This window comes from Cryptomeria japonica, chromosome 7 (assembly GCF_030272615.1).
Source record: "Cryptomeria japonica chromosome 7, Sugi_1.0, whole genome shotgun sequence".
Classification (NCBI taxonomy): Eukaryota; Viridiplantae; Streptophyta; class Pinopsida; order Cupressales; family Cupressaceae; genus Cryptomeria; species Cryptomeria japonica.
The window spans coordinates 678,133,020-678,150,776 of NC_081411.1; the positions used below are offsets into that span (position 1 = coordinate 678,133,020).

The window sequence follows — 17,757 nt, forward strand, 5'->3', positions numbered from 1 at the left end:
TATTCTCAATTTCATGATGGATAATTAGATTGTGATTTTAAATCTTGATATTAAAAATTATTGTTTAATTTTGTTTAGAAATCTCTTTCTTAAATACTACTATAAATTTTGGAAATACAATGTCTCTTATTTTGGTACAACTATTTTTGAAGAATTGATTAATTTTTAAATTCTATAAAGCATTTAGTAAATAGTGATATTGTTAACAAATGATAAATTTTATTTTGTAAGAGATCAATTGTATATAAGCATTGTGGGGTAACAATAGTCTCTCTAAGTACAACTTGAGTTGGTCTAGTGGTGGAGAACTTGTGCTCTTGAAAGAGAGGTCACAAGTTCAAATCCCAGAAGGGGGTAGGGTATGTACACCTTATCCCACAATAGTCTCTGTAAGAGCTGCAAGTTTGAAGTGAGATTTTTAAAAAGTCTATAGAAGATGGGGTTGCAGTTCAATTGTATATAAGAATTGTGGGGCAATAGTCTCTCTAAGGGCTGCAAGTTTGAAGTGGGATTTTAAGCAGGTAGATAGAAGATGGGGTTAAGGTATGTTTTTTGAATGGTTAGGGGTGCTAGCTCTTGTTGTTGTTTGTACACTACAAAGTCTTGGTCTAGGTAACAATTGGAAAGATGACAAGAAAGAATAATGTCATGCATTTATAGTTATATTTTAATAGGATATTTGAATGAAATATAATTTGTAGTTAAATTCATCTTTAAATTGGAGTTAAATGATATCTATAATAGTTTTAACAAAGTATTTGAATGGAATTTAAATTGGAGTTAAATTTAGCTTTGATTCAATCTATAGGTTTGTGAGGTCTTTTCTATTCAAAGATAGATCAGGGGTATTATTAGCTTTGAATGTACATCCCTTGTTGAACAATCCCATAGAAGAACTAGATAAAAGAATGGATGTCTTGGAAAATTAAATCAAACTTTTATTTGATTTGGTTAAGTTTGTAGCATGATAAGTAAATTGCAATGCTTGTTAGCAATGCAACTAGTGATTTCTATATCCATGCTTTTGTGAGCCTACTCAAGTAAAACACAACAATATCAACCTACTCTAACCAAAACACAAGCAACAATCAAGATTAGACAAATTAGAAGATCAAACAAAATTGATATCCATATAAACTATGCTAAATCCTCTAATTATACTCAAGGCATGACTTCGTCCAATTGGATTATGATGTGTGCTCACAAATAAGTAGCACAATATTGCATTCAAGTGTGTTGTTAAATGACTTGGACTTAATCCAATTTATAGAAATTGAAAGGATTGAATGGAAGGTGGAGATCAATTTAAAAGATCAACGGTTTGGAGTGCTTGAGATCTCTCAAGCATAGATAAGATGGAAAATGACAAAAAAATGATTGATGGAGGATGGTGGCTCCAAGATTATAGAAAAAGCAAGGGGCAAGATTTGGCATAGGAATTAATGGAGGGGTAGGATTGGATAAGTTACCTCCAAGTACGATAGAAGGTTATCAGAAAGGTTACTTTTGTCATAACCCATACCTTAGGGGTACATGGAGAATTTAAATAACCCATACCTTAGGGGTACAAGGAGGAATTAAATTTCCTTCTATGAAAAAGAGGCGTATTGTCCCATACCCAAAAGTACAATGGGTAAATTAAAATTAAGGAATGGAAGCTTGTCCCATGCTTTGGAGTATCACTTGTGAGTACTTGACATGACAAGTGGATTTTGTAAGAGTTTGGGTTGGTCAAATAAATTCTTAATGATTTATTACCTCATGTGCAAACAATTATGTGGAGATTAGGAGATAATGCGGGATGAAGGGCAGGTTTTGAAATGTGGCTAAAAAGACAAATTCAAAAAAATAAAAATTGGAAGAAGTGGAGAAAATAGGCTACTTAAATAATTATGAAATAATCATTCACTAAGGGTTAGACTTTAGGGGAAATGGGAAAGTGATCTTTAGATGGAGAACAAGATAATAAAAGATGGAAAAATACTGAGATAAATTGATCAAAAGTCAATGATTGATTTTAGGTGTCTACAATTTGGCGCCCCTTTTTGAAATGGTGGTAAAATGATGTTATTTCAAAGAAAAATAAAATATAGGTCATCGGAAGAAAAATGAAGTGAAATAGATGCATTGGTAGAGAAGGGATGAAAGAAAGTAGGATGGTGATGCCACCTTGAGAGGGTAGATGGGCAAAAAGGCCCCCCAACAACCTCTTGAAAGAAGAAAATTATAGGAAAAACATATAGAGAAGGAAAAACAAATGAAAATGGGTTAAGATGAAGAAATGGTAGCAAAACTAGTGATTGAGGATGAATACTTAGGCCTTGAGGGGTAAACCTAATTGTTGGATGTATTCTTTATAATTATAATTTTGTACATATATTTTTGAAATCATTCTATTTTTTAATACTTATTGAAAATCTTAATTTTTTTTTATCATTTTAATATATACAAAACAATGTAATAACTTTTAATCATAAATTTTAAATATTTTTCATTTATTCATTCAAAAAATGCCTATTTTCACTTTATAATTATTAATAGTTATTTTATTGAGATAATTTTTAATTAATAGTACATAAATATAATTAAAATAATACAATCTTAACCTAATACTTAACAATTAGGTTTAAGATAATTATAATTATATAGGTTTTTTAAATTAAACTATGGTTATTTTTTAGAAAGATATTTTTTTTACTATAATATTATATTATAATTTACTTATTTATATTATTTTATTGAAGTAAGAGTTATGACTATAATTGTATAAATATAATTAAAATAATTATATTTTTAAATAATGTAACAAATTAAAATTATAATAATTAAGAATTACAACAAATATTTTTATTACAATACTATGAAGACAAGTACTCTCCACTACGTGGCACTTGTTCTTCTTCTTCTTTTTCCTTTAAGAATTAATTTTTCATTAGTTTTAAAATTTACTTTAATTATTTATATCTTTTTATGAACAAAAAATAATTGAAAATTGTACAACTTGAGTTGGCCTAGTGGTGGAGAACTTGTGCTCTTGAAAGATAGGTCACAAGTTCAAATCCCACAATGGGGTAGGGTATGTACATTTTGTTGGCTTCAGCCCATTAACCATAAAAAAAATAAAAAATAATTATATTTATAATCATTTGTCTTGTTAAAATTTTAATTATTGTAGAATATTTATATTTCGAATTAAAATATTTCTTTTATTACTATCTTACTAGAATAAAAATATCTTTTAATGTTATATACTTTTATTAAATATTTTATCTTCCTTTTAATTTATTAGAATTCTTCTACTTCTTCTTCTTCTAAGGATTATTTTTTATTAAGTTAAATTTTATTTTAATAATTTATGTATTCTTATGGAATTACAAATAATAATTAAAAGATAATTAATTTAATATATACATTTGTTCTTATTAAAATTTTATTTATTGTAAAAAAATTATATTTGAATTTCTATGATAAAATAAATTTCAAACCTAAATTAAACGTTTAGAGCAAGAGAGAGAGAAACTAACATTTTATTACTTATTCCATGCCAATAATTTAAGGATAGAATGTATTTTTGGGGAGTTATGCTAAGGGTAGCATGTCATTTGATTATTATCTCAATCTCCATCTCTCTCCCCTAGCTATATCTCCTTACCTCTCCACATATCTCTCTTTTATCCCCTTCCATCCTTCCCACCCTATCAAGTTCTCTATCTCTCCCTGTCTCTCCTTATCTCTCTCTTTCTCTCACTCCCTCTTTTTATTACTCTCTCTCTCTCTCTCTCTCTCTCACTCCCTCTTTTTATTACTCTCTCTCTCTCTCTAGCTATTTATTTATATATCTTTCTCCCTCTTTATATCTATCTCCATATCCCTTTCACTCACACTCACATTCCCTGTTTCTCCCTTCCCCTCTCTCTCTCTCTCTATATATATATATATATATATATATATATCTCCCACTCACACAAAAACACACTCCATCTTTCTCCCCCCCCCCTCTCTCTTTCTTTATCTCTCTATCTCTAAATCTTATACACCCCTCTTCATCTTTCTTACTCTCTCTACATCCTTCTCTACCTCTCCATAAATCACTTCCTATATCTTTATCTTTTTTTATCTCTCTATCTCCCTCGCTCTCATTTTCGCCCTCTTTCTATCTCTATTTCTCCCTCTCCCCATTTTCTCTCCTTTCATCTCTCTCCCTCTCTCTCTCTCTCTCACCCCCTTTATAATTTACAAGTTATATCTACTCTCTCCTTTCTATCCCCATCTCTATCTCTTTTCATCCCTATATATCCATCTGTCTCCCTCTTTCAATATTATCCCTTTTTCTTCATATATATCTCTATATCTCTAGATCCTTCTCTTCCAATACATGTTTATCTCTCCCTCTAACCCCCTATTTCTCTCACCCTATATCCATCTCTATTTTTCTATATCTCCAGTTCTCTCTATTTGTTCATCTCTTTATCTCTCCCTCTACACCTCTCCATGTCTCTATCTCTCTAACTCTATCTCACCATCTACACGTCTCTATATCTCTCCCTCTTCCTTCTTAAATCTTTCTATTTCTCTCTCTCTCTCTCTCTCTCTCTCTCTCTCTCTCTCTCTCTATCCCCTATCTTTCTATCTTTCTATCTCCCTCTACATCTCTCTATCTTTCTATCTATTATTTCCCTCTTCCTCTCTCACTCTATCTTCATCTCTACCCCCATCTTCCTCTCTCCCCATATATATCTAGACACGCCTCCCTTTATCGATCCATCTCTCTCTCGCTCTCTCTCTCCTTCTCCCTCCTTTTGGACCTCTATATCGATATCTCTTTTCCTCCTTATATGTATATCTCCCTATCTAGTTATCTATATCTCTCTAAACTGCTATATCTCTCCCCCCCTCTCTCTCTCTATATCACTTCCTATCTCCATCTTTCTATCTCTCCCTCTCTCTTCCACTATTTATTTTTCCCTTCCATCTCTATCTACTCCTCTCTCTCTCTCTCTCTCTCTCTCTCTCTCTCTCTCTCTCTCTCTCTCTCTCTCTCTCTCTCTCTCTCTCTCTCTCTCTCTCTCTCTCTCTTTATTTCTCCATATCTCTCTCCTCTCTATTTTCGTCTCCTCATTCTCCATCTCTATCTTCAACTCTATCTATATGTATATCTTTATCTCTATCTCTTTACCCATTTCTTTCTCACTCTTCCCCCTCTATATATCCCTCTTTCTAGCCCTATTGCAACCCCTCTCTCTTTCTCTCTCACCCTAGATTGCAAACATAACATGAGCTTGTTGGTAATGAAACTTGATTATCATTTCAATTCAAAGGTTTTGTTTATTTATGATTGGATCCTTGTACACGGATGCATAATTGATTTTAAGCTATAACTTCTTTATTGAGACCTTTGTTGCATATACAACATCATGGCCTACCAATTGACCTCATGTACTACAAAAAATTTATGCAAAAAATAAACCATATTTTTCCTAATTGACCTTCCATCTCTTCGGCATACTCAGTGCACACTAAGGTGTAATTGCTAGTTTATTTTCATATACTTAAAATGTAAGTTTTAATACAAACATATCTTTAAACATAATTTCATATATATTATACTAAATTTAAATTAATATATTTTTATAGTGTCTTTTGTGATCTACAAATTTATTTGTATGTATATGCTGGTGGTAACTTAAATAGATATTATAATGATAATCATAAAATTTTTTAATAGAAAACTTTTTTCTATATTAATTTATGTACACAATTATTCAAAATTCAACCTAAATTAATTCAAAAAAATCACACACACACACACACACAAAGTCACACACACAATAAAAAAATTGCACACACACACAAAAATTGCACACACACACACACACACACACATAAAAGACTTCACTTATAAATCCTAAGATAACAAATTCAATAAAAGCACCTAAAATCTAAAATATGTAAGTCTTTTAAATATATGCATTTAAAATTTCTATGTTAATATATTTTTCCTAGAATTAATTATTTTAATCAAATCAAATAAAATCCAAGATAATATTATGATGATAATATTAGGACTTATTAATTTGTCTTTTATAAATTATTTATTTTTCTTCATATTTTGTTAATAATTTTTTTTAAATAAGAAAACTTAATAAATTTTTCTTAGTAAATTAAATGATAAAAATGGTTAATAGAGATATTTTTTGATTATCATTTAAATATTTCAATCCATTAATAAAATAAAAAATTCTAAATATATCTTTTATAGATCAAATATTACTCCATATAAAACCCACATTTAGAAAAACAAAATCCAACAAAAAATGAATGAAACTATATAATAGTAAATAGTTGTGAAGCTTCAAATCTCTCAATCCCAATAATTCAAAACATTATTATTCTTTAATACGAGCATATTCTATATTAAAGGGTTGAAAATATTTATTTTATACAAGAGCATATTCTATATTTGAGGGTTGAAAATATTTATTTATAATATAAAATATTTTTAAACAACAAAACATGGTTTTATATCTTCCTCTAGTTCAAAACTATTTCAAATCATATGAATATGTATTTATTTATATGGGAAAGTAAATTAGTAGTTTTGAAATCTAAAATTAGAAGTACACATTATGATGTAAGATGTACTATGTTTGTTTATATTAATGTTAAACAATATTGATTTGTAAAAGTGAAGGTATTTAAAATTATATTGTTCAAAATGACTTCAATATTCAATTTTTACATCTAAAAATGGTTCCAAAAGTAAAATGGTGGGTAAGAAATAGGAAGTGAGTGAACTCCATGATATATAATATAAACAAGAATGCAAACTTTTGAGTAAGAAGACGCCTAGTGTATAAAGTACAATTGACATGTAATTAATATAGATTGTGAGTTGCATTGGATTAATTTAATAATGTATAAAATCAAATGAAATCAAAATTTGTAATACATCTATTTAAAATTTTGTAAATTTATTAATATTTAGAAACTATACAAAATATAGTTAAATCCATACTCTTAAACATATTTTTTCTTGTAGAATATATATTTACAAGCTTTGTATAATATAAAATTGAAAGATTAAAAATTTGATTGTGTTCTTTGAACTTATTCTTTATTTAGATTTGCAGTTTTACAATATTATCTCTTTCAAATATAATGTTGGGAAGAGTAGTAGAACTAATGTGAAAGGGATAAATTGAGTTCAATGATACAAGGTTGGTTGGGTACGCGCTATACATGAATGCCTTCAAATCTCTAATTTAGTGTATGCTCTTATTCAATTATGATGCCATTGCTTTACAAGATATGGAGGGTATTTAATTGCTCTACCAACTAGTGATATAATAAACTAAATTTGTAGTCTAACAAAATTGTTTATTATTTTATGACGATATAATAGACTAATGCTTCTTGATTGGGGTTCTATTTAAAGGTTTCCTTATTATGTTTGTTTTGGAGAAATTATTAGAAATTGTTCATACATTTTATTGGTGTTCACCCACATTGCATACTCAAACAAAATTTATTTTAACAATATCATGCAAAGTGACATTTGTCACAACAAGATGGAAGTTTCAAGAATACAAATTCTACTAAAGTTAAAATAAATTGGGGATACTATGTCAGATATATGTTCCTAAACATTTTTTTATGAATAAGTATCCATATTATCATTTATAAAAAAAAATATTACACATATTCACATAAAAAGGTGGGTGGATATAAAATCACATTCATAGAGTCCATACTGGACCAACACGTGAATCAACACATCTGAAATATATGACTGAATTATAAAACATAAAAAAAGACATTAAATAATAGCAACAATAGTAACAAGATATCACTTGATTTACCTCACACATCAACAGATCTGAAATATTCATCACCCCTCCTCAGGCCTCAAATTTTACAGGTTATATGACCGTTTTTTGTACTTTTAGACCGTTCACAGAATTGAAGTTCCAGTAAAATTCAATTGGAAAAAAACAATGTAAAAATTTAAAAAACAAAGATACAGTGATAAATTAGTAATGCACTAAAAAAATCTTAAATTTACTTGTAAGTTTCTAAATTCACACCAAAAATCTTATTTATTCTAAATTTTCTATATTGACATTTATATTTGCAGTATAACCGTTGAGAAAGCCTTTGATGACATTAAAGTAGCTTCAGGGCCAAAACACCCTATTTACAGACATTATGCCATATATATCCCTGCAGATCCCTGCAGATGAATCTGCTATTACAGACCTGTGGGTGCCACTGCTTTCCAACAGCATAACAGTTATATTATTCTGGATGGACTGGAAATCCTTAAGCAGCTCCAGAAATCTTGCAGTGCTAAATCCTGTGGTAACTGAGGAAGTTGAAGAAAACTTAGCAAATGGGAATACAGCAGTAGCACTAACAGTAGCAAGCATAACGGCTATATGATAAGAATTGTGTCAGGGATCATTGCTGCTGGTGCAGTTACTTTGCCATGTTTGATAATTTTATGCTATGCTCTGAAAAGGAAATATAAGAATTGCAAGGGCTCCCATGACAGGCATGACAAGCCCTTTACTGCTACTGCCTGTCATGGAGGAAGGACTACTACTACTAGTACTACAGCCAAGAACACTGAATCCAGCGCATTCACAGGATCCTACAGCTATGGATCAACCTCTTCAGCTAGCACATTTTGCAGGTATTCTAGCCTTGTTGTCTATGTTTAATTTCTATCCCTAGAGAGATGCATGCTATATTAATTCATGGAATAGATATATTGCATTAATCTTGCAACAGGGTTTGAACAGGGTTACATGGAATATTATGCAGGAGAGTTACCCTAGGTTCATCTGGATATAGAGGAATTGATTTCAAATATTTTTTTTAAAGCGTTGGGTAAACTTTTTAATGTAACTGGTGATATTGGCACATCATGTCTTTCAGTATCAATTTTCAATTAATAAAGCTACAAATTCAAATCTTTGAACATATCAGATCAGCAAAGGCACAAATCTGCGATCACAATAATCCAACAAAAAGTTTGAACAATGGCTATCACAACAACAACAACATGACCACTTAACCAACATGCCATGAAAAGAAACCCTTGACTTAATTTTGATGATAATTTTGAGATTGGTATTTACAAACAATATCGATTCTCATAATCGATGTCAGTTCTCCCCTGAAAGTCTGCATATCCCCTACTGTGTTAGCAGGGTCTTCTTTAAACATTGCCGGACACGTCTAAATTTCCACAAGCGTTTTTTTACTTGTCACTGTTTGAAATTATCCTTGAACAACCAAGTGTCTCAACTAAGGGATCCCTCCAACAGAAGGCGTACTAACCATCAAAGTTTATTCAACTTGAAACCAATCCTTAATCCTTTCATTGACATTTATTATCCTGATGGAGCTTAAACCAGCACAAAACCTTACGTTTGCATCATGAAGCAAACAGTGATGTGTCTCACTGATTCATAGCTATCTTTTGTCTGATTTGTATGTTGCAGGCTCTTCAGCTTCTCAGAGATTCAAGATGCAACCAACAACTTTGATGACTCACTTATTATTGGGGTTGGAGGGTTTGGAAAAGTTTACAGAGGAGAAATCAATGGTGGCAACAGAGTTGCAGTCAAGAGAGCAAATCCACAATCCATCCAAGGTTCTCACGAGTTCAGGAACGAGATAGAACTGTTGTGCAGGCTTAGGCACAAGAACTTGGTTCACCTGATAGGCTACTGTGATCAGAACTCAGAAATGTGTCTTGTTTATGAATATGTTCCCAATGGAACATTGCAGAAGCATATCCATGGCAAGGACCATGGAAGCCTTATTTTGTCATGGAAGCAAAGGATGAAGATTTGCATTGGTGCTGCAAATGGACTTGACTATCTTCACTCAGGGGCATTCGAGACAGTCATACACAGAGATGTGAAGAGTACCAATATTCTTCTGGATGAAAACTTGGGTGCCAAGGTTTCTGATTTTGGGCTTGCCAAAATAATGGGCGCATTTGATCAGAGTCATGTAACAACTCTGGTGAAAGGGAGCTTTGGATATTTGGATCCTCAGTATTTCTACAGCCTGGCTCTTACAAAGAAATCTGATGTCTACTCCTTTGGGGTGGTGTTGTTTGAGGTTTTGTGTGCTAAACCTGTTGTTATGTCTACCCAGTCAGGGGAGAAGATAAATCTATCTGATTATGCTCTGGAGTACCTTAGGGATGGTACTCTGGAGGACATGATAGACCCCAATTTAATAGGTGACATAACCTCAGATTCCCTTCAGATATTTGCAGATGTAGGAAAAAAGTGTTTGGCAGAAAAAGGTGATGACAGGCCTTCAATGGCAGATGTGGTGTGGTACTTGGAGTTTGCCTTGCAATTGCATGAAATTGCAACAGCTCAAGGGGAAACAGTTCATGGTGTGAGTTCTGGTGGAAGTTTGAATTGATATGCCAAGTATGTGAAGTTTTTCTGGTTTTCATAATCATGATTTTGGGATTTAATAACATTTAATATTATACAATTTTGATGATGGATCATTAGAATGTGATTTTAAATCTTAATGTTAAAATTATTATTCAATTTAATTTAGAAATTTCTTTCTTAAATACTATTATAAACTTTGAAATTAAGATATCTCAAATTTTGGTACAAAGAAGAATTGATCATTTTTAAAATTCTATAAAGCATCTAATATATACTGATATTCTTAACAAATGATATATTTTGTTTGTTAGAAACCAGTCGTATAATAAAGATTGTGAGGCAACAATAGTCTCTCTAAGGGCTGCAAGTTTGAAGTGGGATTTTGAGGAGGTAGATAAAAGATGGGGTTGTTGTAGGGTTTTTGGATGGCTCAGGCTGTTAGTTCTTTTTCGTGTCAGTACATTACTACAAGTATTAGTCTAGGCAATGATAGGGGAAGATGATAAGAAGAATAATATCATGTATTATATTTTAATGGGATATTTGAATGAAATATAATTTGGAGTTAAATTCATCTTTAAATTGGAGTTGATTGATTTTTTAAAATTGTTTTAATAAAGCATTTGAATGAAATCTAATTGAAGTTAAATTTACCTTCGATTTAATCTATAGGTTTGTGAGGTTTTTTTGGTCAAAGATAGATAAGGGGTGTTATTAGCTTTAAATGTACATCCCTTGTTGAATAATCCCATATCAGAACTAGATAAAAGAATGGATGTCTTGGAAAATAAAATCAAACTTTTATTTGAGTTGGCTAAGTTCACAATATGATAAGTAAATTGCAATGTTTGTTAGCAATGCAACTAGTGATATTGCGTACATGCTATTTTCAGCCTCCTAGAGTAAGCCAAAGTAATATCAAGCTACTATACCCAAAAAACAAACAACACTCAAGATTAGACAAATTAGATATCTATATATACTATGCTAAATCCTTCAATTGCACTCAAGATATGATGTGTGCTCACAAATCAATAGCATAAAATAGTATTCAAGAGTGTTGTTAAATGACTTGGATTGGATCCAATTTATAGAAATTAAAAGGATTGAATAGAAGGTGGAGACCAATTTAAAAGATCAAGGGCTTGGAATGCTTGAGATCTCTCAAGCATAGAGAGGATGAAAAATGACCAAAAAAAAAAAAATTGATTGGTGGAGGATGATGGCTCCATGATTATAGAAACATCAAGGGGTAGGATTGGATAAGTTACCTCCAAGTACTATAGAAGGATATCCAAAAAGTTGCTTTTGTCATAACCAATACCTTAAGTGTACATGGACAATTTAAATTGCCTTTTATGAAAGAGAGGTGGATTGCCCCATACCCAAAAGTACCATGGGTGAATTAAAATTAAGGAATGTAAGCCTAACCTAAGCTTTCGAGTATCACTTATGAGTAATTGGCATGACAAGTGGATTTTGTAGGAGTTTGGGTTGGTCCAATCCATTCTTAATTATTGATTATATCATGTGCAAATGATTAGGTGTAGATTAGGAGATAATGAGGGATTAAGGGTAGGTTTTGGGAAGTGTCAAAAAAGACAAATTAAAAAAATATATTTAATTTTTGGAAGAAAAGGGAGAAATTAGGCTATTTAAATAATTAAAAAATAATTATCTACTTATGGGTTAGACTTTAGGGGAAATGGAAAAGTGATCTTTAGATGAAGAACAAGATAGTAAAAAATGTAGAGAATTGAGATAAATTGATCAAATGTCAATAATTGATTTTAGGTGTTTACATTTTTCTCCTTTTTGAAATGGTGGTTAAATAATGTTATTTCAAAGAAAAATAAAATATAGGTCACAAGAAGAAAAATCAAGTGAAATAGATAGCTTGGTAGATAAGGGATGAAATAAATAATAGTAGGATAGTGATGTCCCATTGAGAAGGTAGATGGGCGAACGAGCCCTAACAACATCTTGCAAGAAGAATGGGCAATTATCAATTCAGGGAGATAAGACAAATGATATTTCAATAAGATAAGTCAGGAAATTGGGTTAAGATGAAGAGAAGGTAGCAAAAATAGCAATTGGGGATGAATAGCTAGGCCTTGAGGCATAAAAACTATTTTTTTCACCTTATGTAATAATGAATTTGAGAGGAAGGCAAAGGAGAAATTGAGAGGAGATTGTAGATATTCTAGTTGTGGAGTGTTAAGTAGAGTGAATAGGAGGTATAGGCATATAGAGGAAGCAGGCCCAATGGTATGTATCCTTGAAACTAGGAATTAATGATTTTGGTTGTCATTAATGAGGTGGAAATTAAGTGGAAATAGAGTCACCCAAGCACTAGAAACACATTTGGGTGACCTTGTTAGGGGTTGGGGTGGTTTTGATTGAAATTGGGGTAGACTTGCTACATATAGGTAGCCTACAAAAAATGGGGAATCTTGAAGGCATTTGGGGCTTCCCTAATGAAATTAGAGTGACACTACTAAAATTGGGGTGACCCTACTAAAATTGGAATGGTCCAATAGAAATTGGAGTGCAATCTTAAAAAGACGAGGTTGTGTGAAGACTTAGGAGGTTGTATAATAGATTATGATAATCATGTAATGCATGGAGAGTGAAATAGGACAGGGAAAGGGGAAAATGCATGTAGAGGAAAGACTTAGGGTTTTATTAATACTAAAAAGTATTACAAATGGTATGCAAGAGTAGTTGGAGCCCTTGGATACTTTAGAGAAATGAATAGGAGTATTGATCTTGATGGAAGAATTGATTGACATAATGAGAGATATTTTGCAAGGGACTAGATTAGAGTATGTTGCACATATGCTAGTGATTGATGCACACAAGGTGATGCTAATTGGATCAATAGAGTAGTAGCATTTGGAGGCTAATACTTTCCATCTCTTGATTGGGGAGATGATAGTAACTCTAGAGGATGTTTGGAGGATATTAAAGGAATATTACATGTAGAACAATAGCATTTGGAGGCTAGTACTTTCCATCTCTTGATTGGGGAGATGATAGTAACTCTAGAGGATGTTTGGAGGATATTAAAGGAATATTACAAGTACTATCAATATGTTATTTGAGAGGATATGAAGGGAGTTAAGTGGGAAGATCATGATTATGTGATTGATGTATGGTTTACGATGACATATAGGAGGTGGTGGGTGGAGTGGGGGAGTATACAAGAGAGGGTCAAGGCTACAATAAGGAGGTGACGAGGAAAGGGAGAGGAGTGGGAGGAGTAGTAAGGGAAGTTATACAATGAATTTTGTGAGACAAAGCTAGTAATATATGAGTGGATAGAGAAGAGGAGTAGTGGTTGGAGCATGTGGAGATGTAGGTATTGAAGGAGGGAGATGAGGCTAGGGGTGGAGAGGAGGGGAGTAAAAGTAGCAAGGGGAGGATACAATTAACATCTAGCTTGACCTCATCAAGTTAGGATATAGGTGGAGAGAAGGGTGTAATAACCCACCATGATTCATCCAACAAAAATTGAGTATATTTTTTTTTCTTTATTATGTTTTATTCAATTGCATACTCTGGGCATCCATCCAATAGGATTGGGCATTCATCCATTCGGGATGAGCTTCTAACCATACGGGTTAGGCAATTGTCCATACGAGACGTAAATTCCATCTATCCAATACGGGATAGGCATCTACCCATACGGGGTAGGCATCCATCCAAACGGGATAGGAGATGCTCTGGCCAGAGACTTAGACTCATCGGGACCATTCGGGTCCTGAGCCACTCACTAAGTACTACATTCTTCTAACAAGAATGCACTGAGGTCGCCGTCCTTAGGAGTAATAAGAAAATAAGACAAGCTTGAATTCCGCCTCGGAATTTGGCTTAAAGCCTCGGGAAGTCAAGCGAATCCATACGGGATTCCTTCCGAGTATGCATTGAATTGAGTTTGATTATCTTATCTTTCGATTAGGATTCTTACTCAACCAAGCCTAGACCCCACCCACGAACGCCTGAGTACGAGGGACAACTCCGTCCCAAGACTGCCTACATACCCACTTCGGCGTGGGATCAAGGCGTAAAGTATGTAGTTCTATCTTCTAATCTATGGTTTGATGTAAACTGATTTTTGTGGGTACGCAACCCTTTCTAGGGTCAGTGTCCCAGACAGTTTCTCTGCGGTTGCTACCCACGAAGGTAGCACTTAAGCGAAGGCTCAAGATGGCCTATTGCTTGTGGCCTAAAAAAAAACTAGATCCTAGTACTTAACATGAACGTCGCCCAATTGCAAATCACCAATATCCCTTCGAGGTGAATAAATAAATAAATAAATAAAGTCAATTTCATGAGAGCTCTTAACTAGTCCATCCCTAAGAGGGGTTTACTATGGTTTATCTCAACGGGTGTGAAATTCAATTAAAAGTTATCTTATTAAATTATCGATCCAAGAGGGATTACCCGCCCCTTGGATTTTTATCTTCCAAATGTCCCTTATTACTCCCCGACGATTTATAGGGACGATGCCACAGACGTCGTTAATGCAGCTTTATTAGGCGTTAAGTGCAGTAGTTCAACACGACGGCATTACCCGTAAGCGTGACCCAGAGGCACCATATATACCGAACGCTGCTAGTTTTGGTTTTCCAACTTCCTTTATTTAGTTTTCTAACTACGAATAACAAAATGAAGCGTAAACAATGGAAGTAACTACCTGAAGTGAAATTTGCATAACAAATGAAACTTGCATAATAGTAACTGCATGAAAGATATAATAATTCGCATGCTATGAACGAAAGCAATTAATCCATGATGTAAGATGACTTAGGGAGTCCAAAATGACGGTCAAATCTAAATATTTGCAATAAGGTAAGTTAATCTCTAAGGACCAAATCAAGCGTCCCAATATTTCTTAATTTTTTTTTTGAAGAATATAGTCTACGATTTTAAAGTCTATAAGGATAGTTTAATTACAATCATTAATCCCATTTTTAATTGAAAGTCAATATCCTTAAATGTACACTAAGGAAAACAAAATCATCACTAAATGTCATTATTATCAACCTTAAAAATTAACTAGATGGTAATTAACTTAGTTTATTATTATCAAAAAAAACAATTTAAAACTTTCAACTTTAAATTACAAAAAAAAAATCGAATTTTGAAAAAAAGTTTTTGTTGTAAATACAAAGGGGCTGCGGGGTGGGGACCACGGGTCCCATCACCCCTGCGGCCCTGCAGTCGCAGGTCCGCAGGGATGAGGGGATGCCGTGGGCCCCCCCCCCGTACCCTGCGACGGTTTATTGAAACCGTCCATGCAGACTGCGACCGAGTACGTGGAAAGCCGTGCGTTACGGAGTTTTAAGGAGATTTTCCTACGTTTGATGGGGTTTTTTTCTTGCCTTTGTTCTTTTTAATTTATATATATATATATATATATATATATATATATATATATATATATATATATATGAGTACATAAATGTTATATTATTATTATTATCTTTTTCTTATATCTCATACAGGAGTAATAAATTTAATTTTAATGAGTTATTGAAGATTACTCAAAGCAGGGTAATAAATTTCAGAGGTAAAATGAAGCAGAAACCAGAGGATTTTTTTCTCATTTCTTTGTTTTTCTACAGGGAAATACATTTACAGATAAAGAGAGTTTAATTCTTTTCTCCATTTCTTCTGTTTCCTACACAGGGAAAACTTATTCACAGAGAAAGGAATTCATTTCTCTACACAGGAAAAATCTCATTCACAGAGAGAGTTATCCATTTCTTTGCATAGGGAAAATTCGTTCACAGAGAGAGGAGATTTATTTATACACACAGGGAGATCTAATTTTTATCAAAATAAAATGAATCTAATTTCCATTTACTCTGAAACTAATTTCTTATCAGAATTAAAAAGAAGAATTTCATTCTACAAAATCTGAAACAATTTTCTTATCAAACAATGAAAAATAAATCTAAAACTAATGAATCTTATTTTCAAAAATGAATCCCATTCTAAAAAAAATCTGAGACAGATATCTTATCAAAACAATGAATAATAAATCTAAAACTAATGAATCTTATTTTCAAAAAAATGAATCTCATTCTAAAAAAAATCTGAGACAGATATCTTATCAAAACAATGAATTTTATTCTCTAAAATCGGAAACTAAAAATTTAAACAATGAATCTTATTTCAAAAAAAATGAATTTCATTCTACAAAAATCTGAAACAATTTTCTTATCAAAACAATGAATTTTATTTTCTAAAAATCTGAAACTACATTCTTATCAAAAATTTAAACAATGAATCTTATTTAACAATAAATCTCATTATTTACAAAATCTTAGGGACTAATTTCATATCAAGAAATTTCAACAATGAATCTTATTTAAATCTTGACTCTCATTTTCTACAAAATCTAAACTAATTCTTTAACAAAATACAAATAAATTTCGTACTCATAATTAATCTACTAAAATCTAATCTACCATAAAAATGAGATGCATGAACTAAGTTGGAGGAACCTGGATGCTTGAAGATGGTGTGGAGTCTTCCTTGATCCTCCAAGTTGAAGAGAAAATCCTCCAACAAAATCCTTGCTGCCAATGAAGTGGACTACCCAAGGGAATTCAACTTGTAGAAATTTCTTATCAAGATTAGCTAGCTTTTCCTTTGAAACTTGTTCCCATTTTATAAAAGAAATTACCCTTTTCCCACTACCTATTTTTTTAATTTAAAAAAAGAGATTCTTCTCCCAATTTGGCCTCCATGCAAATTAATTAGGCTTAGTGGGAGGAGTTACATGCAAGGAGGTGGAGAAGCCTCTAGAAGCTTCTTATTCCTCCTACAACATGTGCCTTAATTTGGGTGAGGGAAATTAAATAACAATTTTAAAATATATATGCATTTTCCATGTGTGTGTGGTTTATTAATTTATTCCCTTACAATATTCATTCCATAATTCATCCAAGAATATAAATAGAGTTTTGTATTTTAAATCAAAAAAAGTGATAAAGGAGGGTTGTGACATCCTCCCCCCCTTAATCGGTGCATCGTCCCGATGCACTTATTAAATGTATTCAAAAGAGTTTATAGTTCATGTTCAAAACAAAAAGGGAAATAGCTGCTGCATCTCCTTAGTATCCTCCCAGGTGGCATTCTTCTCGTCGTACTGGTCCCATTGCACTTTGCACTGATCAACCTCTCTGTTGCGCAACTGGCACTGGCGCCTCTCCAAGATTCTGAATGGCTCTATCATTATTCCCCCCATTTCTTGGACCTGCAAGGCATCCCAATTCAAAATGTGTTTCTCATCAGGTACATATTTCTTAAGAAGAGA

The 17,757-nt window shown here is 32.5% G+C and overlaps 1 protein-coding gene across 1 annotated transcript; it reads left to right on the plus strand.

Moving 5' to 3' along the window:
* The first annotated feature begins 8,435 nt into the window (after window positions 1-8,435).
* On the plus strand, window positions 8,436-10,449 carry LOC131040378 (receptor-like protein kinase ANXUR2). Its single transcript, XM_057973284.2, has 2 exons — window positions 8,436-8,692; window positions 9,507-10,449. Exons 1-2 carry the CDS (start codon window positions 8,436-8,438, stop codon window positions 10,447-10,449), a joined length of 1,200 nt encoding a protein of 399 aa, XP_057829267.2.
* Window positions 10,450-17,757: the final 7,308 nt, after the last annotated feature.

Excerpts from the sequence above, each read along its gene's own strand:
- LOC131040378 (XM_057973284.2), top strand. The coding sequence starts at position 8,436 with ATGATAAGAATTGTGTCAGGGATCATTGCTGCTGGTGCAGTTACTTTG. Across the intron at positions 8,693-9,506 it reads TCAGCTAGCACATTTTGCAG|GCTCTTCAGCTTCTCAGAGA; the intron begins GTATTCTAGCCT and ends TGTATGTTGCAG.